Genomic DNA, 23,824 nt, shown 5'->3' on the forward strand with positions numbered 1-23,824 from the left:
CTGTATAGTAGCTGGTCTGAATGTGTGGAAGGCATTATAGAATTGCACTGCAAGTCCATGGCTTTAAATCATGTCTCTGACTGCACAGATGTCTGTATTCTCTAGGATGATGAGGACTTGTAGGTCGTGAAGTTTCATGGTTAGTCTCCTAGCATTGAGCAGTAACACCTTAAGATTTTCTTGGGTTTTATTTGCTATGTTGGAAATACTTTGTTTGGCATCACCTGCAAAGGGCACTATGGGGGAGGACAATATTTAGCTAATATTTGAAAGCCTAGAAGGGAGAGGTGCAGGCCATCCCTGGCAAAGCAGTGTAATCTGGTGACCATCTCACTTTATGCTAACAAATATTGCATTCCCTTAGAAGGACACCAGAAACTAAGCCATCTTCTGTTCATATTGTGGCACTACCCATGGAGAAGGTAAAATGTTGCGTAGTGCTAGGCCTATACCAGCCAGAGATGCGTTCCGTGAGCTCCATGATGGCACTCTCTCCATATAATCTGAGGAGGTATGCTGCTGTTGATTTACACCCACAGGAATTATGACAGTGTCATACTTGTACTTATGGTCCAGTGACCTGAGTGTGTGGGTAATGTGGTGGATCCTGGCCCATGATAAGCAGCTGACCATGACTTTCCCCTTACTCAGCCTGGTGAGAGGGACATCAGTGTGTGATAATGGAGTCTCCAATGACCAGAATGTTGAATTGTGATGGTTTGGTTTATGGGCTTAGCGGTAGAAGCTTCATGAGATGTGGCTTTGTGTTGATGTAGGTGTTGTTTTGAAAGTTGTATTCAAGGCTGATGAGGGAATTTATGTGTACTTCATCTAGAAAGTCTTAGGGGTTTAGCAAGGATACATTTAAGTGCCCTGGCTTATGTGCCTCTGTTTCTGCTTTGTACCATGTGTGATGAGTGCAGTGCATGTATTACTGACAACCTGACTGATGTTAGGGTTGCTCATATGTGAGAGCTTTGCCTCCAGTGATATTGTGTAAATACAACTTGCATACCTTAGATTGTTTGAGAATTAGCTACTTGTCAGTAAACATGAGACCATTTCAGCTTTACATCAGTATACCCATATCCACCAAGCTCATAATGGAGCGAGTGGGAAATTTCATATGCTTGGAAATGGACCTTTTTTATTCAGTAGATGGTTGCGGTGAGAATGCAAAGTAATGTCAGGAGTATTTGGTTTGCAGCTTGGGTGGCAGTGCTTGTCATCGCAAACTAGCTGCACTGTGTGTAACTAGGTATTGGTGAAATTTCAAAGGTGCTTTTACAAATAAATGTCAACTCAGGATTCCTGCATCTGTACAACACACTGCAAAACAGTTCAGGGGAAACTAAGTAGACCCTGATGATTTATGGATGAAATATTTAGGGAGGTATTCTGAAGTTAGGTTAGACAGCAGCTAATCAAGCACTATTTGAAAAGAAAGGAATCAGCTTTGTCAAGAATGATGAAAACTGGGGATTCACCTAATTGGCTACAACCTGGTTGCTACTAGTGGTGGTCTAACAGCAGCTTCAAACTGTTGGGATACAGTGCCTCTTTGCTTCTCTCACCAGCAGCAAAACAGTAGCACCAATCTCAAGATGAGAAGTAGGCCACAGGGTCTTTGGTGATCAGCAGTCTTGTCCCAGGTGATGCAGGGGATTGTAGGCTTGTAGCCTTTTCCTGATAGATGCCTTGAATAGCAACCAGATTAATCAGGAAGATTCCCCTCACTGCCCAATTGGATATGGTCAACAATCAATGCCCTCTGCCCTTTCTGTCTTCAGGAACAAAATATAAGCCCAAATTCCAAGTCAGTAAAGCAGTTATCAGACTTTCCGGTGATTAGCATTTTGCAGAAAATAATGTCCTGCACTTCTCTCACGAGGTGCAAAAGAGATGCACTAATCCCAAGATGACTACTGAGAGGCAGAATGTGGCCTCTCCAATAATTGGCGGTCTTTTACCAGATTTTGCAGGTTTTAAAGGAATTGTGGAACAAATCAGTTACTATCTTAAGAATTCCAAATCTGGAAAAGGTGCAAATGGAAATGTTTATGGAAGAATTAAATATGCCAAGGCTAGAGGGAGAGGAGGCTCAATTACTAACAGTTAGGATAGGAGGAAATGAGATAAAATGGTGATGTATAACCAGTGTACAGGAAAGTCCTCAGGAATAGATGGAATTCCTGTGGAAGTTTAGAAGCTAGGAGGGAAAAACCGATGAAGGTCTGGAAGGTTTTGTTTAACAATATTTTAGCAGTATTAGCTTTACTAACTAAAGAGGGAAAGATCCATCAGCTCCAGCTTCATACACACCCATTTCAATGCTAAATCATGAATATACAGTGTTTATGTCTATAATGGCTAAAAGAATGGCAAAAATGACACCAACATTGATAGATATGGATCATTGTGGTTTTGTGGAGGGGGGGGCAAATATTTGAAAACATAAACAGAACAGTGATGATCCAGAGGGAAGCAGAATGTAAGAAAATACCACTGTTACTGGTGGATCTTGATGCAGAGAAAACATTTGACAGAGTAAGCTGGTATTTTATGAGCAGAGCAATGGAAGCATTTGCATTCCCTGATAAAATTGTAAGGTTGATTGAAGGAGTGGAGGTGAAAATTAAAGTGGGTGGGTTCTCTCTGATAATCTCTGCTTGAACAGAGGAACCAGGCAGGGGTTTCCTCTCTCTCCTTTATTTGCATTATATTTAGAACCATTGGCAAAGAAAATAAGGGACTCCGAAATTCAAGGATATAATTGGTATGGTAGTCAAGAAAAGCTGGCTCTATTTGCAGATGACGTTATTTTATACCTGACAAGCCAGAAAGGGAAATTATAGTACTGTGGAACACATTGAGACAGTTTCAAACCTTTTTGGGATACAAAATTAATGAAGCAAAAACAAAAGCAGTAGTCAAATTATGTACCCACATACAAACTGGTTCAGCAGTATTCATATTTATGGGGACATGATAAAATTAAGTATATAAGGAGTATGGATTAAAGAGGGTACTGGTGTGGCAGCTAAGGATATGTGGGAAGAGACTAAAAAGATAATACAAAAACTGAGCAAATGGAAGCTCTGTTATATGGATATGGATAGTAAGATACAAACAGTTAAAATGTTTTTAGTCCCTTTAGTCTTCTACACAGGTCAGGCATATTTTTATCAACCAGAGGAGAAGTTGTGGATAGTAATTAATAAAGAGCTGAAGGATTTTATCTTTGAGGGGAAGACAGCAAGAGTCAAGTGGGGATAAGCTTATCCTTCCATTAGAGCAGGGTGGCTTTGGATTACCAGAGGTGAAGGGGTGTTTCAGAACAACACATATAGGTTCCTAAATATAATACAAGCAGAAAACTATAATTCAGAGTGGAAAGAGATGATGAAATGGGGGGCTCAAGTAACAGGAAGACATTGGGATTTTGGATGCAGTCCTTTAAGGAGAACAATAATGATCATACAGAATATTGTATTCATAAAGTAGCAGAAGGTCTTCTAAGAACTAAGCCAACACGGGAGTGGAGAAAGGAGATTTTGCTGATAAGGATTACTGCAATTAGGGCTACAGGCTATAAGCAAGAGGGGGAGCGGGAATATATTGGAGAAAACTGGCAAAGGAACCAAGGTGCTGAGAGCAAATTACTAGAGAGGGAAAGGTAATAGAATGGGAAGAGGCCATGAACGTATTTGTACTGCAGGCTAAGGATTGATATCGGAGTATAGGCAGAGAGAAAGAAATAGGGGATCCTAAATGAAAGACCAGCACTGGTAGAGTTCTTAGTAGAATCTAGAACAGAAGTTGCCATTAAGGAAGGAATGATTAGTAGAACATATGAAATATTGCATGATAACTATAAGAATCGATCAGAGGAAGTTAGGAAGGACTGTGAAGAGATTAGACAAGCAATTCACAAAGAAACAATGGGGAGATATATGTATGTCTCCCAAATATGCAACAAAATCTAAAATATTTCAGATCTTTGCCTGGAAGTGCTTACATTGGTATTTTTATACCCCAAGCAGACTTCAAAGCGTTTTTCCTCAGACAGCAAATGTTGAGGTGTGATGAGGCAGAACGAGGTAACTGGCAACATATTTTCTGGGAGTGTAATGAATTGGTAGACTTTAAAGAATCCCTTGAGGACTGCTGTGTCGGAGATGCTGGGTGAGCAAGTAGGAGTGACTAGGGAAATTATTTTTTTGAGCTGTGATGCAAACTCGGAATTGCCTAGACATAGTAAAGACTTGCGGAGTCTTAATTAGGATGGCTGCCAAAAAAACAATTACTAGAAAATGGAAATCAAAGTCTAAACCAACTTTACTAGAAGTAGTGACAATAGTAATGGAGATAAAGCAACTGGAACGGGGATCTTTAGAAAAGGGTAGGAGTAAATTACATAGGAAAAAATGAGAACTGTGGGATCAATACATGCAGAGGAGGAATGAGGTTTAATAGGCAGGATTTGAATGAGCTATGTAGTTTTTGACTAACACCCTAGATTTCTAAAGTCCTGACGTGACCATAGCATATTTAACATGCAGTTAATTTTCTATTTAAATTATAACACGTCATTACACAAAATAAATACAAGTGCATACCCTGGCATACATGGTGTACACCTGGTCATACCCTTGGTGAGAAATGCCTTCCACAGTGCTGTTTAAACTTGAGTGGTAACATGGCACATTACTTGGGGGGGGGGGTGCTGGATATGATGTTGCTTAATTTAGATGGCATTTTTGTATTAGGTGGCATTGTCATGGTGTAAAGTAATTGAATCACTTATAAAATATATCTTCAATAAAAAAGGGAGTGCTTAGCTCTGCTTTAAAGTTTCTGTTATAATGTAGCTTTATTTATATATTTTATTTAACATTGCGGTTGTAGACTTTGTTTCCTTGACAACAGTAGCAGGTGATTGAATAATAAATACTGTATTTTGTATTTCAGCAAATTGAGTATATGGCAAACCAGTACAACACATCCAAGGAAAGAGCCATTTCAGACTTGGACAGTAAGTTACTGCATACATCTGTAGTATTTAATATTTTTTTCTGTTACGTTTGTATTTCTCATGCCCTGAGGTAATGAGTACATTCCATTTTATAAAGTGCAGCTGCTCAACGTTTACAAGCTCATTGTGGATTTATTTCTCTTTATAATGTTTCTGAACTCCAAGTATGCAAAGAATATGAGGGTACTTGGCTGTATGCACTTGCTAACGTACTCTGAGCAGAAATGTTTTCAAAATGCACTACTTCCTACAACCTGGTGTCAGTTTTTATATTTTCCCTCGTGAACTACTGCTGTAAAAACTGTCACAGTTTCTATAATTTGGGATATTCCCCACAACTGTAGCAAAACTGAATTGAAAATTTGGTAGCTGACAGCTGGAGCAATTAATTCTTAATATGGAATTTTAGTAAATGGCTGTGTCGATGTGCTATAGAAGTCTGAAAGCTGCATTTCTAGCACAATGTGGTGAATTGTGTAGGTTGGAGTAGTATTTTTCTGTTACTTGTTTTTGGAACCTTATGGCAGTGCATTTCAACTCCTTAAAATAATTTGTCCTGTTTTGTTTTTGTATTTGGGACAAAGCCATGTGTAAATTTTTGTGAAGAGCCGGGATTTTGAAAACATCTGCTGTCCAGTCACGGTTCTGTCACAGCGTAACAGTATCCTTGTACTCAGGGTCTCATGTGTTCCTGCAGTTCTCATGGTATAAAATGCAGGACTGTACATGAGACATGTACAGTGGATATGTGTAGGCCCTTTAGAATCAAACCAAATGTCCCTTGCAGTGAGAGATTCAAGTGCTACTTTAAGGCTTAAACTGTTTCAGTGGGTTGAAACATTTCACCTTAACCAAGGCATGACATTCTCATCTTACCATATCAAGTGCCTTGACCTTTGCTTGGGAGTTTTTTTTTCTTGGTTTCAGAAGTATGCTTATGACTTTCTTTCATTTATTGATGAAAGAAATATTGCCCAAATCTAAGATAGACACAGGAAACCTAATGTTCATTGTCCCAAACATGCAAAGGCAAAAATGGCTATTACTTTAAGAAGTACATAAGCACTTAGTGTATATATTCATATATATAATGTATACATATATGTATATATTGATAGATATAGAATAAATCTATCTATATGTAGCTATCTGTCTGTATATATACATACATATATTCAAATATAATTTTATATATATATGCATACATATTAACCTGGGTAATGCACTTATTAAAAAAGAGATTTACAGGCATGGTAAAGACAATCAGAAATGCACAAGCAATTCTGATTTTACAAAGATGGTGAGAATTTTAAGTATACTGTTATGTAAACAATAAGACCTAAAGTAAGGAAAGCAGTTATTTGATTTCTAATGAATAGTTAGTTTACAAAATGTCCATTAAATCCAGATGTGGATATTGTAGGAGGGAATAGCAATGATAAGGAAGTAATGTAGGTACTGCTTGATGAAGGTGAGCTTTTATGCAAAGTGTGGTGTGACCTTTGTCTAGACAGGAAATTTTAGTTTGCTTAAAACATAGGATGGCTTACCTCCCCCCTTTCCTCTTTGTTGGTATAAAATTCTTCAGCAGTACCTGTAATAAAACTATCTTTTGATTGAGTGGTTCAAACTTAAATGAAAGACAATTTATATGAAATTGCTTAACCTACCCTGGAGCTGTCTGACTTTGGAGCAAGTTATATTAAATTAGGTGGTGCACTGACTTTGCCTCTTGTCTTTAGAGTCATTATTGTTTTTTCTTTACAATTGCTTAAGTGCAGTGTTCAGACCTGCAGAAATCATTGTCCAACACTCCTGGCAGCCTTGAGACAGCTTACCTGAATACTATACATATTGAAACTACCTTTAGTTCACCTTACTGCTTGCAATGCTTGGATGAATCTCCTTTCATAACTTGTAGATCTGATGTTACCTATGTCACTAGTCCTCAGTCTTGGATCTTGGATCTGACATCGGATCTGTGCCGCAACTTTATAGACTGCTTCAGGCTCGAACTCCTCCCACTCCCATGATCCCTTGCTGCCCTCTAACCCCCCCAGATCTCGTGTGCTGTGCTAAGCTCCAGATGCTTTCTTTGGCTCCTTATCTCCTGTAGGGGATAAGTAGTTCTTTTCTAATCCTTTTTCTATAGTTTTTTCTTGTATTTTGGTGTTTTATTGTTAGTGCTAGTGTAAATATGTAGAGTTGGTTATTTTAGTTCCTCCCCTCCCATTGTTTTTTTGTTTCTAGCAGTGTGTGTGTGCGTGCTTTGGTGCCCTTTTTAAGAGTGACCATTATTTTTGCTGTTGTGTTTTAGTAGTTCTCTTATAGTGGTAGTATTTGGTGCACATTTGTGTAGACTGGCCTTTTATCCATTTTTTGACCCACTCTGTTCCATTTCAGTTTTTGGTTTGTCCCTTTGGCTGCACCATGTGTGATAAACCAGTTGGCTTTAGAAGATGCTCCTCATGCTGTCAGAAGATGCCCGTCTCCATTCGCATGAGGGGTGCCTGTATTGTTTAGGCGTCTACCACCTGGAGGTTGACTGCGATATTTGTGTCGCATTCAACCCCAGGGCTTTGGTCGAGCATTGAAACAAGCTCCTATTAAAAGGGTTGGCTCAAAGGAGTCCCGTGGCTCAGTCCCTTTCCAAGTCTGGACCCTCATAGCACAAGAGGAAGGCCCCTCTGCCTCTGGGGTTGTCCTCGTTCAAAAAGGCAAGCCTGTCGGATCCTAGTGCCTCGGATCCGACCCCGGCCTTGACTCAGCAAACACAAAACAAAAAATAAACTTGTAACAAAAAACAAAGATAGGCAGCAAGCTGTAGAATTCCAACCAGTTTATTGTTGGCGCTTTTGTTCAGGAAATACATGAACTTCTTCAGACAAAGAAACCCCAAGAGTCCTCAGTTAAAATAAAACTGTCAATTAAGATGAGAATTAATTATAAAACCAATTAACATAAGCTGAGAAATTTAAGAGCCAGTGTTATACAAGGTAAAATGTATATGTAAATAAATATAAATGCCCCCCCCTTTTTTAAAATCACAACACATTAGTCTTATTACTTAATTTTCTTGTGTATATAAATTAATCTAAATACTGTTAAATGCTAGATAACAACTTGAACAACTCAAACAAATGGAAATATAAAATTTGTATAAATGTATAAAGATATGTATAAATAAATATTTATAAATTCATTCAAGTATTAGAAAAGCTGTTATACAACCGAATTTCACCTTTGTAGGGCTTTTAATTTCAAAATACATTTTATCGAGCACATTTTATCGAGCAGTATTCATTAAGCCCTGGTGGAGCATGTGCATATGTTTTAATTTGCCAAACAAGTTCCTGTTCTTCAAGTTTTAATTTCCAGGGTCCACCTCTAATGTTCCTGTTTGTTGTAATATTATAAATTGGAATTTGTGTGGGGTATTCTAGAATGTGTCTAGCCAAAGCATTTGTGGTATTACCCCTACTAATTTGGTATTGGTGTTCATAAATTCTCTGCTTAAACATTCTTTCAGTTTTACCAATGTAGTAGCTTTGGCAACATTGGCATAAAGCAGCATATACTACTCCTGCTGTTTCACAGTTAAATTTTCCATTGATGGTGTAGATTGTGTTATGTATGCGAACTTTATTAGTTACCATAATGTGCTGGCACTGCTGACATCTCCCACGCTTTCTCATCCCCCGGTTGTTGGGACATTTTTGATTGTTCCTTTCTAACAATTTTTTTAAATTTAGGCCTCTTCTATAGGTAATATGTGGTCTATCTCCCAATTTCATATTAATAGCACTGTCCTCTGATATTATAGCCCAATTTTTAATCATAATATTCTTAATGGCATGTGCATCAATAGAGAAAGTAGTAAGAAAGCTTATTCTGCCATCATAATTCCTAATAATATTCTCCCTATGCTCATCAGGGGGAGTATCACTTATTGTTTCTCCATAACCCCTGCATAGTATAGGTTTAAAATGGCCAGTAGTCCTTTTAGTAGCCACTTCATCAAACAATTGTTGAAAAAGCTGTTCTGGGTAGCCCCTTTCATGAAACATGACTTTCAATGTGTTACATTCAAACAAAAAGTCAGTCTCTGATGAGACCATTCTGGCTGCCCTAACCAGTTGGCCCTTAATAAATGCCCTTTTCTGGTGTAATGGGTGGCTACTACTAAAGTGTAGAAAAGTGTTTGAGTAAGTAGGTTTCTTGAAAATACTAACCTTAAATATATTATTGGGTCTATATTTAGATAGTGACACATCCAGAAAATTAATGGAGTCTGTGTTAAACTGAAAAGTGAAATCTAGGAAGTCTGTGAATTTGGAGATTTCATTAATAAAAGATGATACTAAATCTAGACTTCCTTTCCAGATAAAACATGTTGTCCTGATATCTTGAAAATGGAGTTCTGAAATAGGAAATGTCTTTCCCAGAATGCCATGACTGAATTTGCAAAACTGCCTCTGCATGGGGAACCCATGGCTACCCCAGTTTTTTGCAAAAAATATTCTTTGTCAAAAAGCATAAAGTTATTATTCAAAACTAGATCTAACAAGGATGAAATTACATTTATCTCTTGCTGGTCCATTCCTTTCCTTTCAAAAATAGAAATTCACTAACCCATTCAATGCCAACCTATTGAGGTATGACGATATACAGATCCTTTATGTCTACCATCAAAAAATTACACTCTGTCAAATTCAAGAGAATTAATATTCTCTAAAAACCCCCAAGAAGCCTTACAAATTTGCGGTTTGCTGCAAATAAATGGCTTAAGTTTACTGTCCACATATTTGGCACATGCATAAGTAATGGATCTTCTGCCATCCACAGTTAGCCTAAAGGGTGGATCCATTATACTTTTGTGGATTTTGGGAGATCCAAATAACACTGGTATTACTGGTGCTGGCATGCATAGGTAATTGTGTCTGTATCAATACTGTTTTCCAAAAACAGGTCATTTAAACTTTCTTTGATTTTTCTGTGTGCACTAGTCACTTCATTTAAACTAACTTTAGAATAACATTCAGTAGATAAAACATTTGACATTTTAATGTAGTCGACTTCATCCATGACCAGAAGGCTGCCATCTTTATCTGGCTGCATTACTCTAACATGGCAAATTTTCAACAAGTGAAATAGTTCAAATTCATCAACTGCCATATTTTTAACTTGTCTCTGTTGATTTTTTGCCCCGGCCTTGGCTCCATCAGATCCGATGCCCTCAGATCCTAAGATCCATGATTCTCACAGATACGGGGCTTTTGCTCTGAGGCCCTTTGATCTGAGGTTATGGGAATCCACCCCCGGATCCAAGGTCTCTGGTTCGAAGCCTTTGGATCTGGTCAGATCTGGGCCAGCCACGGATCTGGCTGCCTTGGATCTGAGACATGTAAGATCCAAGCATTCAGAATCTAGCTTGTCTTTTGATTGGTGGAGGTCGAATTAGGGGTAACTGTTGAAACCCACTATTGCTATCGAGGATTCCCCCCACGCAGGTTCTGGCTTGGGGCAGTCTCCTATCTCCAAGCACAGAAGCCCCTCTTTAGAGGGGAGGTCCTTGGGATCACATCACCCATCCCTGGCTTAGGCTCTCCACCTCCTCCAGGAGTTTACTCCCTTCCAATATGGACAGTATGATGATGTTCTTTCTCAAGGCTCAGCTTGAGTTGGAACTTCGTGTCCCCTGCCCATCTGGTCAAGGGGCCTTCTCCTTACCCCCTTGTTGACTTCTCATCTGACTAGGTTGGTTTTGGACTTTCAAGCCCTTTATCGCACAGTTAGGGAGATGGGGATCTCTTTGTCCCTACCCTGTGTTGGGTCCCTTACTGCTTCTGCTCGGCATCATCCAACCGTTTGACTTTCTGGGTCATAGAGAGGACATTTTCCTCCCTAGCCTTGAGGGGACCATCCCAGTCCCTCCGAGATGACCCCATTCATCCTGTTCCAGCTCAGCCATCTCAAAATAGCCTTCAGGAGGGAGCTGTCCCATTTGGGGTCCCCCTATCTTCCGAATCCTCCCCTGAGCTACCCCAGGAAGAGGTTCCTCAGAAGAGACCATGTAAGAGGAGACACTTGGGCTCCCCTGCTGAGTCGCTCACCGAGGATGTGTCCCTCGATGACAGGGATGTGTCCTTCGATGACCAGGATGGGTCCCCAAGATCTCTGCCTGAGAATGTCACCTTTGGGGACATCTTGGAAACCCTTAAGCTTAGTTGGTCTTCCCTCCCCCTGTCCTCTCAGGAGTCAGTCTTTCTGAAGGCTTTCGGGATGGGACCATCTAACTCCTGGGTTCCCCCCTACAGACGAACTTGTAGAACGTATTGCCAGCAGGGCATCAGATACTATGTAGCCCATTCCTAAAAGTGTAATTTCCCCTAATTTGGTCTCATTCGACGTACACCCTTGGTTACTAGATAACATTCTTGATCTAATTTCTCATCCATCTCAGCTTCCGATTCCCATCCTAAAGACGATTTGTCTGACTGCATGGTCTGTCCAATTCCAGTAATCCTGAATCAGTCCAGGCTGCCTTCTCCCATTAAGAACATTATCCTGGCCTCTCAGAAGGCTTCTACTAGAAAGATTTATACCAGCAGGTGGAAACGTTTTTCTATTTGGGCTAAGCAGTGCAATCTCAATTCCATTTCAGCTTACATTTCAGATATCTTGCTCTTCTTATCTTTGCTGTTTCAGGATGGAGCTAGCTTCACGACTATCAAAGCGCAATTGGCAACAGCTTCCATCGTCCATGTTTATACCAAGTAACTTCCATGTTTGCGAGGAACCCACCTTCTCCTCTCTCTTGTTTAAAGCATTCTTTAAAGGGTTTTTTTTTTTTTTTGCTTCAACCTCTTGTCAAGTATCCTTTCCCTCCTGGAGACCTTTCCTTTTTGCTGCAATCTCTCACACAGAGTCCATTTGATCCTGCTGCCACATGTGATATCAAATTCTTGTCATGGAAGATGGCTTTTCTAGTGGCCATAACTTCAGCTAAAAGTGTTTCGGAATTGCAGGCTCTTTCTATCAAACTGCCTTTCGTGGCTTTTCATATTGACAGATTGTCCCTTTAAACTAACCCTACATTCATCCTTAAGGTTGCCACAGAAGGAAATCTGAACCAGTCAATCCAATTGCCAGTTTCTTCCCAAATTTTGCTAATAAAGGGGAATATATCTTGCATATGGTAGATGTGCATAGATAATTGGGTTTCTACTTAGACAGGACAGAGAGTTCCTGCAGGTCTGACCAGTTGTTTGTGGTGTTCTCTCAACAGGAAGGGTCAGAAAGGGTCAGATAGTGTCTAAAATTGCCATCTCCCATTGGATTTCGATGTGCATTTCCTTTGCGTATTTATCCAGAAGTTTATTAATACCAGGTCCAATCAGATCTCATTCATCTAGGTCAATGGCCACATCTGCTGCCTACCTTGTCCCGTCATTCCATTGATGACATTTGTTCAGCAGCCACCTGGTCTTCTCCTCACACTTCTGTCAGTCTCTGTAAACATGTTATTGTCTCCAGGAACAGTGCTTCCTTCAGCTGCACAGTTCTTATGCATGTCCATCCGAGGCCACCCAGGATTTAGCGTAGCTGGGGACTCTGATCCAAGAGTGAGGAATAGTGACATGGATAACATCAGATAGAGTTATGTACTTACCATAACTTGGCATCTGTGTTATCCATTGTCACTATTCATCACTATTCCTCCTTCCGTCCCCCATCTTGTATGATCTAGAGGATGTGGGAGATGTGCTAGTTGGTGGTCAAGTTCTTCCTTAGCTGCTTTCTAGCTTAGGGCAAACTCGATCTGAGGGGTTTTAGGGCAGCAAGGGATCATGGGAGTGAGAGGAGCTTGAGCCTAGAAGCTGTCTATAAAGTTGCTGTCTTGAATCCGATGTCTGATCCAAGTCCCAAGAGTGATGAATAACGACCTAGGATAACACAGATGTCAAGTTATGGTAAGTACATAACTCTCTTTTTGCACAATTATTTTCTCATTTTTTTATTTAGATTTGCTTTGGTGGTCAGTTATGATGTGTACACCATTCCACATTTTGTCTAGTATTGTTTTCCAGAAAGTTAAAAAAAAAAAAAAAAAATGAGCAGCCCGCTGTTTCTCCCTAGTGTATAGTCAGTCAGTCACCATAGCTTGCACTTCCAAAAGAGCGAGTCTCACGGTCTGAAGAAGTGAAAAATTAAATGGGGATAATTAGCTTTAGCAAATGCTAATTCAACTAACTATGGTCACCAAGCTTGAAGCGGATTTCCATCTTAATCTTAAAACATTTTGTGCTTTTGTAAAACTTAAATATTTAAAGTTTGGTATCAAAAAATAAAAAGTAAAAGATGTGATGTGATTCTCTTAGGAGAAGTCTCAAAAAGAGCAAAAGAAAAATGATAAGGGATGCTAAAGAGTAGAAGAAAAAGAGGAACCTAGACTTTTTGTATTTACAAAGGTCAAACCAATCAAGGGCCTTACTCTGTCCAACATCAGCAACCAGAGATGATGATGATGGACTTTAGCATCTTCCATCATAGGAAGGACATTCATACTGACACCTAATCTATGAAGATACAGCCATTAAAGGTTTTGATTTATAAATCTCTTTGTCCATTTAGGTAAATATATGCAGTAGAGTGCAGAAAGATCAAACTAATTTAAGTGGCAGCACAGGCACCCCTGCTAACAATGTCATTCTATTCTGTTATGCACCCTAAACCTACCACTTCAGAATTGCCAGAGAATTCTATTGTATCAACTTGTGCATTAGAAGGGACAAAAGTGTAATCTGAAAAAGGTGAGACTTGTTTAAATAAGTAGTAGAATCCATAAAGTGCTGTTTACACAGGAGATTAAAATCTGTCCTCTTTTTCAAAAAGTTCACTCACTGATGGCACCTGTTTTCATGAAACTGTGAACTTCATGAAGGATTTTCTTTGAACAAAGAATAAAAAAAAATCTAAAACAAGATAGTTGGAACATTTGTTGAAAATCAACCAAAATCCTGCAGTAATCCTTATTTTCTTTCTCTGGTACAGGATAAAGTGGGTAACCATTTGAAATGCTGGGATCTGCTACAGTCTGTCCCAAAACACGAAAACTGGCTGAAAAACAGACTTACATGTATTAAGTCCAAGTTGTTCTTTTTTTGGAATATTCCCTTTTCCCAGAGGTATGATGATCTTGGAGTTGGTATATATGAGTTTTGGGGATGGGTGGCTTGCCCCCCATGAAAAAAAGTTTAAAGGAGAAGAGCGATCTTCAAGATTCACTAACTCCTGGGTTTTTGGTCTATTTTTTCCTGCGTGTCAACATTTGAAATGCTGAGTGGCAACATTTTAATAGGAAGCTGATATGTTAAAATAGCAATCACAACATCCAGACAGCATGGCATAAACACCTTTGTGCTGTAATAAATTGTGTGGGGGTACGATATACAGTGGATATAAAAAGTGTAACCACCCCCTGTTAAAAAGCCGGGTTTTTGTGATATAAAAAAGTGAGACCACAAGAAATCACTTCAAAAAACTTTTCCCACCTTTAATGTGACCTATAACCTGTAAAATTCAATTGAAAAACAAACTGTTGGGAGAAAAATATAAAAAATAAAAAATGTGCAATATGCTGTTTGCATAAATGTGCACACCCTTAAACTAATACTTTGTTGTGTGTGCACACCCTTAAACTAATACTTTATTGAAGTACCTTTTCATTTAATTGCAGCATTCAGTCTTCTTTGGTAGGAGTTTATCAGCATGGCACATCTCGACTTGGCAATGTTTTCCCACTCTTCCTTGCAAACGTGCTCCAAATCAGTCAGATTGCAAGGGTATCTCTTATGCACAGTCTTCAGGTCACCCCACAGATTTTCTATTACATTTAAGTCTGGGCCATTCCAAAACTTTAATTTTCTTCTGCTGAAGCCATTTCTTTGTTGACTTGGATGTCTGCTTGGGGTCATTGTCATGTTGAAAGGTGAATCTAGCAGATGCCTGAAGGTTTTGGGCCAAAAGTGACTGGTATTTGGAACTGTTCATAATTCCCTCCACCTTGACTAAAGCCCCAGTTCCAGCTGAAGAAAAGCAACCCCAAAGCATGATACTGCCACCAACATGCTTCACCCTGGGGATGGTGTTTGTTTTGGTGATGCAAAGTGTTTTTGCTCCAAACGTACCTTTTGGAATTGTGGTCAAAAAGTTCAACCATGGTCTTATCAGACCATTTTCCCACATGCCTTTGGGAGGCTTGATATATTGTTTTGCAAATTTTAGCCAGGCTTGGATGTTTTTCTCTGTAAGAAAAGGCTTCCTCTTGCAACCCTACCCCATTGTGCAGACATATGGAGAATATGGGAGATTGTTGTCACATGTAGTACAAAACCAGTACTTGCCAGAAATTCCTGCAGCTCCTTCAGTGTTGCTGTAGGTCTCTTGGCAGCCTCCCTGACCAGTTTTCATCTCGTCTTTTCATCAGTTTTGGAGGGATGTCCAGTTATTTGCAACGGCACTGCTGGCCCATATTTTCTCCACTTTTTGATGACTTTCTTCACTGTGTTCCCTGGTATATCCAGTGCTGTGGAAATGTTTTTGTACCCTTCTCCTGACTGATGCCTTCATTTGATGCTCTCTGTGATCCATGGCTTTTGCTGTAGCAGGCAACTGAGTAAATGTCAAGAAAATCCTACTAGGACAGCTGAACTTTATTTGGGGTTAATCTGAGTCTCTTTAATTGATGGCAACTGAATGCTGTAATTAAATCAAAAGGTGCTTCAACAAAGTATTAGTTTAAGGGTGTGCACACTTATGCAACCAGTGCATTGTACGTTTTTTATTTTTTTATATTTTTTCCCCTGACAGATTTGTTTTTCAATTGAATTGTATGTGTTATAGGTCACATTAAAGGTGGGAAATGGTTTCAAATGATTTATTGTGGTCTCATTTTTTTATATCACAAAAACCTGACATTTTAACAGGGGTGTGTACACTTTTTATATCCACTGTAACTACTGAGGGTTTCCCTTTACTTGTGACATGTAAACTGGATGAGGTTTCCACTCATTGAGTTCACTTTCCTAGTATGAAACTTATAGATCTCTGTTCTTTACATGGAATCACAGCTGACATAAATTCCACCTGTGTATGTAGTCAGAGTTTTTTGGAGTTCTGTTTTTCTCTGGTTTTGTGGCCACGTAATTAGTATGTAAAGTAAGAGATTGTGGAGGCAAAGCCCTCCTGTACAAATGCTTTGTTTTGTTCACCTGGTTGAAGCTTCAGTTTGTTTTATCCAGCTGAAGCTTCATCTGAGTTAGACTTAGATGTGGGTGGGACCAAGGTTTTAATCTCTTAAGACATGTCCTGGGTGGCAGATATGATGGAAAATCATACAGAAAAATTGTACATGTCAGAGTTTTGCTGTCGGACTGCGGGGAGGGGAGGGTTTAAGTTCTGAACTGTTGTATAGCGTGTGGCTATATTGTTCTAAGCCATACTGGAGACCAGCACTAGTAGCTGCCAGGTTGTAGGCAGATACCTACTTGGCCTCATTCTTGGCAGCTGTTACCTAACTCTTCCTGTATAATCAGTACTCCATTTGCAGATGCATGCATCAAGGTAAGGCTGTTTTCTGTTTCTTACCTGTGTTTAATATCCTCTTGCACAGATATTCCAGAACAAGGTAAGGTCATTCTTTAGTTTTCTGTTAATGTCTTGTATTGTTAAACAATGACTGCTATTTAACAGTAGAGTGATGTTTGTTTTGAATGGATCTTTACCCTGGTGCCTACTGTCCATCAAACCTCCCCTCAGTCAGACATTACTCTGTCTGAAGGGCAACTGTGAGGGTGCTTTGTGCTCTCCCTGGCATTCTAGCAGTGAAAAATATTTCCATTTTATGGCCTAACCCTACACAAAGTGGTGATGTGAGCACTTGCTTCGTAATAAGAGCCATGTATGCCCCTTCTGTCTGCATGTGTGTTCTGTGTGCCAGTAGTGCAACCACTAGTGGCTTGGGTGGCCACACACACATGTTCCAGCCTCCACTGTACAGTAAAGATCATGTCATTACAGCAATGGAGCAAGTCAGGCAGGACCCCCCCACACACACACACACACATGCTCCAAAGGGGATGTCCCTCCAGCCTTCTCTGCACTGCTTCAACTGCTAGTTGAACGTGGGCTTGCTTGGTCTGTAGTCTGGGCTTTTTATCTTTCTACACTACTGGTACAGGCTAGTGTAGTGACTGTTTTGATTAAAGAGTAGTAATGTTTGGCTTTAGTAGAAAATTATGTTGTGACATTAAATTCTCTTAAAACCATACCCTTGGCTCCATGAACCCTACTACATTTAGTTATTCTGAGAGCTGTTGATCATCATGTACTGTCAGCATGAGTGAGATCAAGTACGGCTATCCCCCCAGCGACTCTATTACCTCCAAATTCTGATTTCCTCTAAATGGCTGTATGGAGGCATCTGTTCCCATCTGTCATAAGCATAACAGCTAATGGTTATGGTCATTGTCCCACTGTACCTTATCCCTCATTAGACCCATCATAGAGTACAGCACCCCGTTTTGGTATGTACCTCACAAGACATTTGCAACAACTGGAAAGGCTGCAGAAACACCTCATTAAAAATTCACAGGCCTAAAGCAGATGGCTTATGCTGACCGACTAAAAAACACCAGCTATACTTTGTCGCCTATCGTCTACTCAGAGGTGATCTCTGCTTAACATACAAGGCCATGTCAAACCCAGAGCTGTTGGACATGCTACACTTAAAGAAATCCCAATCCATCAGAGCCACATGCTCCAGGGACCTAAACCTGGTCATCGCAATGAACAAAACATGCTGGAGGCATACCTCTCAACTGTACCTCATTACAAGGAACGTACCTCATTTGGGGTCTTAAAAAGTTTATGTTCCTCGAAGTTCTTCAAAGTTCCACATTGAAAGAGTCTGTGACACATTCAGTGTTAGGAATTTTTTTTAAGTGAAATCCATGGTAAATAGAAATTAATCATATTAATTCATTAAAGGATCTTCTTTATAAGTAAAACCAGCATATTTTAACCATCCTATGACCTTCCTAGTTGAAGTTGTTAGTAAGCCATTAGTATGTGTTCCACATTTTGCCCATTTGTTCCACATTATGAAGATGAGTGTTCCTCATTTTGGAGATGGAAGGTTGAGAGCTATGGCTGGAGGGATAGGTTCCTGACTCAGAGACTCCCCATACTCTGGAATAGACTGCCTATGCATGTCAAGCAGAGCGCCTCCTTGGCCCTCTTCAAAAGGAACCTTGACGACTGGATGGGAGATGGGAAATTTACCCTGGGGATCATGTACATCAGTCGCCCTGCTAGACAGGGGTCCAGGGAAGTAAATATTGTGGGAAGAAATTGCCAAGGAATTGTTATGGCTAGGCTTGTACAGGCCGTACGGCCGATAGCCTAGTACCAACCTATGAACCTATGCAAAAACAAAGCTATATAGTGAAACCCTTGCATAAACAAATTGTATAACAGGAAAAAAATCTATTTGTTGTATATAGTAAATCGCCCATTCTGCATCATAAAGAAAGACTTTAGACCCATACCTCTCAACTGTCCAGATTTTTGCCTCATATTTTTGGCCTATTCCTCATAAAATGTGTGGTTTTCTGGCAAATCACTGGGAATTAAAATAGCTAAATGTCAAATATTTTAGTTTTACTTAATTTCTTTCAGAAAATGCTTACTAAGACAAATACTTGTTGTTCTAGAACTTTCTAAGTATATAAAGATCAATGTTTAAAATCTGTCCCTATTTTTGGGGCATTGTCTCCCCCCGCCCCCCCATTATTTTAGGCTTTGTCCAGATTTCTTGTGCTAAGAGGTTGAAATGTATGCCTAGACCTGGCTAGCAAAAATTTCAAGTGTACCATTAAAAAGTATAAGGCTAGCTTTGAGATGCCGAGTGTCACCTCTATTAAAGGTATTCAAAAGGCTTTATTTAACTGTACTCAACACCATGCACTGCTCTGAGCTGATATCTATTAGTAACGTGTATTTTTCTCCTGAAGCGATCACCTGCATCCTAGATGAAAAATACATCTCCAGTTTCTCTACACTGTGCGACTCCACTGCCCCCTCAAACAAACCCTTCTCCCAAAATTATTTTAATTTATTTTTTAATAAGCATTTGTTGGTGGAGTAGTCTAACTTGAATCAACAGAAGTATTCCCTTTGCAATAGAGGACTGGGGAGAAAAGCTGCAGTATACAAACAGAAATGTTATTTGCAAGTCAAAATGCCAGAGTTTGTAGTTCAGAAATTCTAAGCACACCATCTAATACATAAACTTGTCACCTAAAAAGTAAGTAAAACCAAAAAACAATAGAAAAAGCAAGTGAGATGCAAAATACAAAGGAACAAAAGCAAATCCAGGGGTAGCATTTTCCTGGAACATCAAAAGCAGTTTCACAATATGTGTAAATGGCGGTTTGTGTTCACCATACTGATCACTGATGCAGTAGCCTTAACTATATGGGTTATAGCCTTCCAAAGGTATGGCAGCTGGCCAATTTCCAAAGCTTCAGGGCACCTTTTGCATGCTCAAACCATTAGGCAAACAGCTGCCTGAAAACACAGATTTGAATACCAAGCTCTTTGGAGCTTTCCTGACATTTGGGAGTGCTCCTCTGCTGTCATTTAAGGATTGATGGCCGGCTTGTACTGTTCGCTTGCTGAACAGATAAGTTCCATTTGAGGAAAAACCTTCCACATAAAATATTTACTTTCTTGTTTAAGAAAGTTATTTTTAATCTAGGAGTTTGTGTTTTAAATGGCTGTCATGAGACTTAACTGTACGTTCAAATGGGAACACGTTTTTCCTGTCAGTTTAAAGTAGTTGAAAACTACTTTTTCTGTGGAGAAATTGTGTTTATTTTATTTTGGGTGCTACCAATGTGTATTTAAGTTATTTTGTATGTGTTCTGTGTGAAAAACAATGACTCTTAACTTTGAATTTTTACCGGCTTATGCTACTTTTTTCCCCATGGGAAAGGAGCATCATTTTCAGCTTGATGCTTGGTCCCATGGTTTAACCTTCCAGCCACAAAAAGAAGGTAAGCAAACAGCCACCACAGCAGGCTGTCATTTTGTCTTTGTCACAGGTTGGTGACTCTGTTGTGGCCAAAGCTGGTTCCTTAGACGACTCATCTTTTACCTGTGATCCCTCTGGTGTAGCATCTATGGCCTCTGTGGACCAGGGGTTAGCCACATATTCTGAGGCTGTTGGGTCCTTTCAGTGGCAAGGGAGAGCCAGTCATGTCAGTCCTGGAAGTGGGAACAGGGATAGCTTCCCTGCTTAGTCAGAATGTTGTGCCCATCCCTGGTAGAGATGCTTTTGCCATTAAAAACACTGTTGGCCCCATTTTTTCCTGTCAAAAAGAAACAGAAAACTAAGCATGTATCTATTCCCCCTCAAATTTCTTTAGACAGGAGTAGTTTACTAGATATAGCTCTGGATTTAATCAGGTTATTGATCCTTCTTGTAAGCTTTTTTTGGTAAGTGGATAATTAGTAGAGCATATGAAATATTGCATGATAAATATTGGAATCAATCCGTGGAGGTTACAAAATATTGCGAAGAGAGACTGGGTAAGTAATTCACAAGGAAACGATGGGAGGACATATGTATGGCTCCCCAGTAGGCAACAAAGTCTAAAAGATTTAAGATTTTTGATGGGAAGTGTTTGCAAAGGCATTTATTTGCCAGAAGCAGACCTCAAATATTTTTTCCTCAGGTAAATGGTAGATGGCAAATATTGGAGGCATGATGGGGAAGGAAAAGGTAACTGGGAACATACGTTTTGGGAGTGTAATGAGTTGGCAGACTTCATTAAATTCCCTACAGACTGTCAGAAATACAGGATGAGCAAACAGATGTAACTAAGGAAATTAGTTTTTGAGCTGAGATACAGGATCTGAATTGCCTAGACATATTAAGATCTTGCTAACATAATTGTGGTGGCTGTAAAAAAAGCAATTACTAGGAAAATGGAAATCACAATCTAAACCAACAGTATTTGAGGTATTGAACATTGTGACAGAAGTAATAGAACTGGAAGTGGTAGCTTTAGAAGAGGGTAGGAACAAATTACATGGAAATGGAAATTGTGTTAATACACACAGAATAATGTTTTGGAGGAGGAGTGAAATTTAAGGAAAGGTAGGAATTGAGCAAAGCAAATGTATGCAGTGTTAGACTAATAGTTATACCAGGGGGTGATTCCTCATCCGCCAGACCAGATTCTTCTGTATCCCTGACCGTCAACATATCTATCTCAGGGAATGATAGAGCCAGTTCTTCTCAGATTAGGAGACGTTTTTATTCAAAGATGTTTGTGAAGCCAAAGAAAGAAAATATGTGAAGGCCAGTTCTGGGTCTTCCTTTTCCTAAGCTAATTTATGATAGTGCCCAAATTCAAAATGTTGTCACTTCACAGTCTGTTACCCTGTCTTCCTGGGGTGTCTTTTTAAAGAACTTTTCTTCCACAGGAAAAATAAATCTATATTTTGATCTTTGTCTAGGGTTTTACACTCAGATTTCAGTCACCGTAAAGGAATATCTCAGGATTTTGGGTCTTAATGGCATCTATGATTCTCATGATACTCCTGGCAAGACTCCAAATAAGAAAGATGCAATGGTACCTGAAGTCTCTTTGTTCCCAGCTTTGACACACCTCATTTTTTCTAATCCCAGTTCTACGAATTGTTAGAAGAGCAGTCCCTTGGTAGAGACAGCAAAATTTCCTTAAATCCAGGTCTCCCCTTTTACCTTCTGCTACAAAGCAGTTGGTCTCCACAGATGCCTCAGAATTTGCTTGGGTAAGAGTTTCATGAAGGATAAAAGTGTAGGAGGTGTTGGGACACCAAGGACAGGTACAAGCACATATGTGCATAAAAGAGATGCTTGCTCTTATCAAGACACTCAACCCTCTGAATCATCTTTGGTGCCCTAGACCTCTTCAAGCTGTTATAGACGTCAACAAACAAGGCTGAACCAAGTATTATCCCCATTGCAGGCTAGCAATTTTAGCTTGAGGTATAACTTCACAGCACAGTGTTACTCTACAGGCATCCTATCCAGTCAGAGCAAAACTGTGAGTCATACAAGCTGAAGAGGACAAAGGCATGTCCTCACAAATGGAAACTAGATTAGAAGGTCTTAAAAAGATTTGATCCATCTTGTGTGGAGTTCCTAAAATAGACCTGTTTACCTCCTCTCTGCTTTTCTACATTTTCCACTGATATCCAGTGCACTTCAGAACATTTGGAAAGAATTACCCAAGATCATTGTGGCAACTCCCTTCTGGCTCAGCAGTAGAGGTTCTCACTTCTTTTGGAAATGGCCAGGAGCAATTGCCAAAAGCTTCTGTGCAGAACAGGTCATCTCATACATGAACAGGGATGTTTGATACACCTCGACTCCAATCAACTTCAAATAACTGCCTATATGTTAGGGTCTTAATTCCCTTTAGGCACTTGCATATTGAGGATGTGCAGCAAGTAATAATGGAGACAAGAAAGCCTGATACTAGAAAATCATATATTAGCAAATGGAAAAGGGTTTCTGGTTGGTACCAACAACAAAATCAGCAGTCATTCAGGGTTAGTGTTTCTCTGGTTTAGCAATATTTGAGTGAGTTACTATCCTTTGACCTTTCTTACTCCATCATGGTTCATTTTTTGACCATTTCATCATGTCTACCCATGGGGCCTTCTCTTTCAAGGCATTCTTCTGTCAAAATGTTTTTGAAAGGGGGTTTTGCATAAGAGATCTCCAGTAAAACCGATGTCTCCTCCTTAGGATCTTAATTTTGTGTTGGAGATGCTAACATTTGCAGGATTTAAACCCACTCATCTGGCTGACTTCAGGTTCAGGAAGACTGTTTTCTTGCAGATATCAGAACAATCAGTAAGAGTATCTGAGTTGGAGATGGTTAGTCAACCATATCTCATTTTCCCTAGAGACAGAGTTTCTTGGAGAGCTAATCGTTTTATACCTAAAGTGGTATCCATGTTTACTTAAGCCAAACTATTCATCTCCTCATTTTCTCTCCTGAACCTAAAAATGATGGAAAAGGATACTCCATACATGGTATGTCCACAGAAAACCCCAATACTATTTTGCCGGAACAAAATCTTTCAGATGTGCACAACAGTTCATTTCTTGTGGAAGTAAGAAAAATGGATATACTGTCAAAACAGACTATTTTCAAACCAGCGAATAAGTAACTTGACAAACTAGAACAAAAAAAGACTTCCAGGCAAGGAAATTCACGAACCAAACAAGAATATTTAATTAAGCGCTTTTCGTCATTCACAATAGAATAACTTCTTCAGATAAATTCCAAAACCCAGCCAATGCTATTTATACAAATTCTTACTCAATCAAACAATTAACTTAATAGAGGCACAATTGAATTGGTTACTAATGCAACATTAAAGGAATATATAGTGTATACTTAAACTATAAACCCTACGACTCCACCCCAAAATCAAATAGAAATACATAAGGTGTATAAACAAAAAAACACTTATATAGATATATAAAATGCATTTGTTTACATAGAAAGTTTTTTTTGTATATATATATATATATATATATATATATATATAAGCCATCTAAAATGTGCAAAAGAAAAAATACAGACTATCTAAAAACAAGTGCCACAAAAGAGTAGTATGTTAAAAATCTGAGCCAGATAGAATAGAATAAAATAAAATAAA

The 23,824-nt window shown here is 39.3% G+C and overlaps 1 protein-coding gene across 1 annotated transcript in view; it reads left to right on the forward strand.

The window, feature by feature from the left end:
• The window catches only part of PROM1 (prominin 1), a 1,709,767-nt gene that overhangs the window by 583,664 nt on the left and 1,102,279 nt on the right, over positions 1-23,824 (forward strand). Inside the window, 1 exon segment of the mRNA XM_044062202.1 lies at positions 4,972-5,035. Within this exon segment, the coding sequence (XP_043918137.1) occupies positions 4,972-5,035 (64 nt within the window).

Source organism: Protopterus annectens, chromosome 2.part1 (assembly GCF_019279795.1).
Source record: "Protopterus annectens isolate FY-2018-M chromosome 2.part1, PAN1.0, whole genome shotgun sequence".
In the NCBI taxonomy this organism is placed as follows: domain Eukaryota; kingdom Metazoa; phylum Chordata; order Ceratodontiformes; family Protopteridae; genus Protopterus; species Protopterus annectens.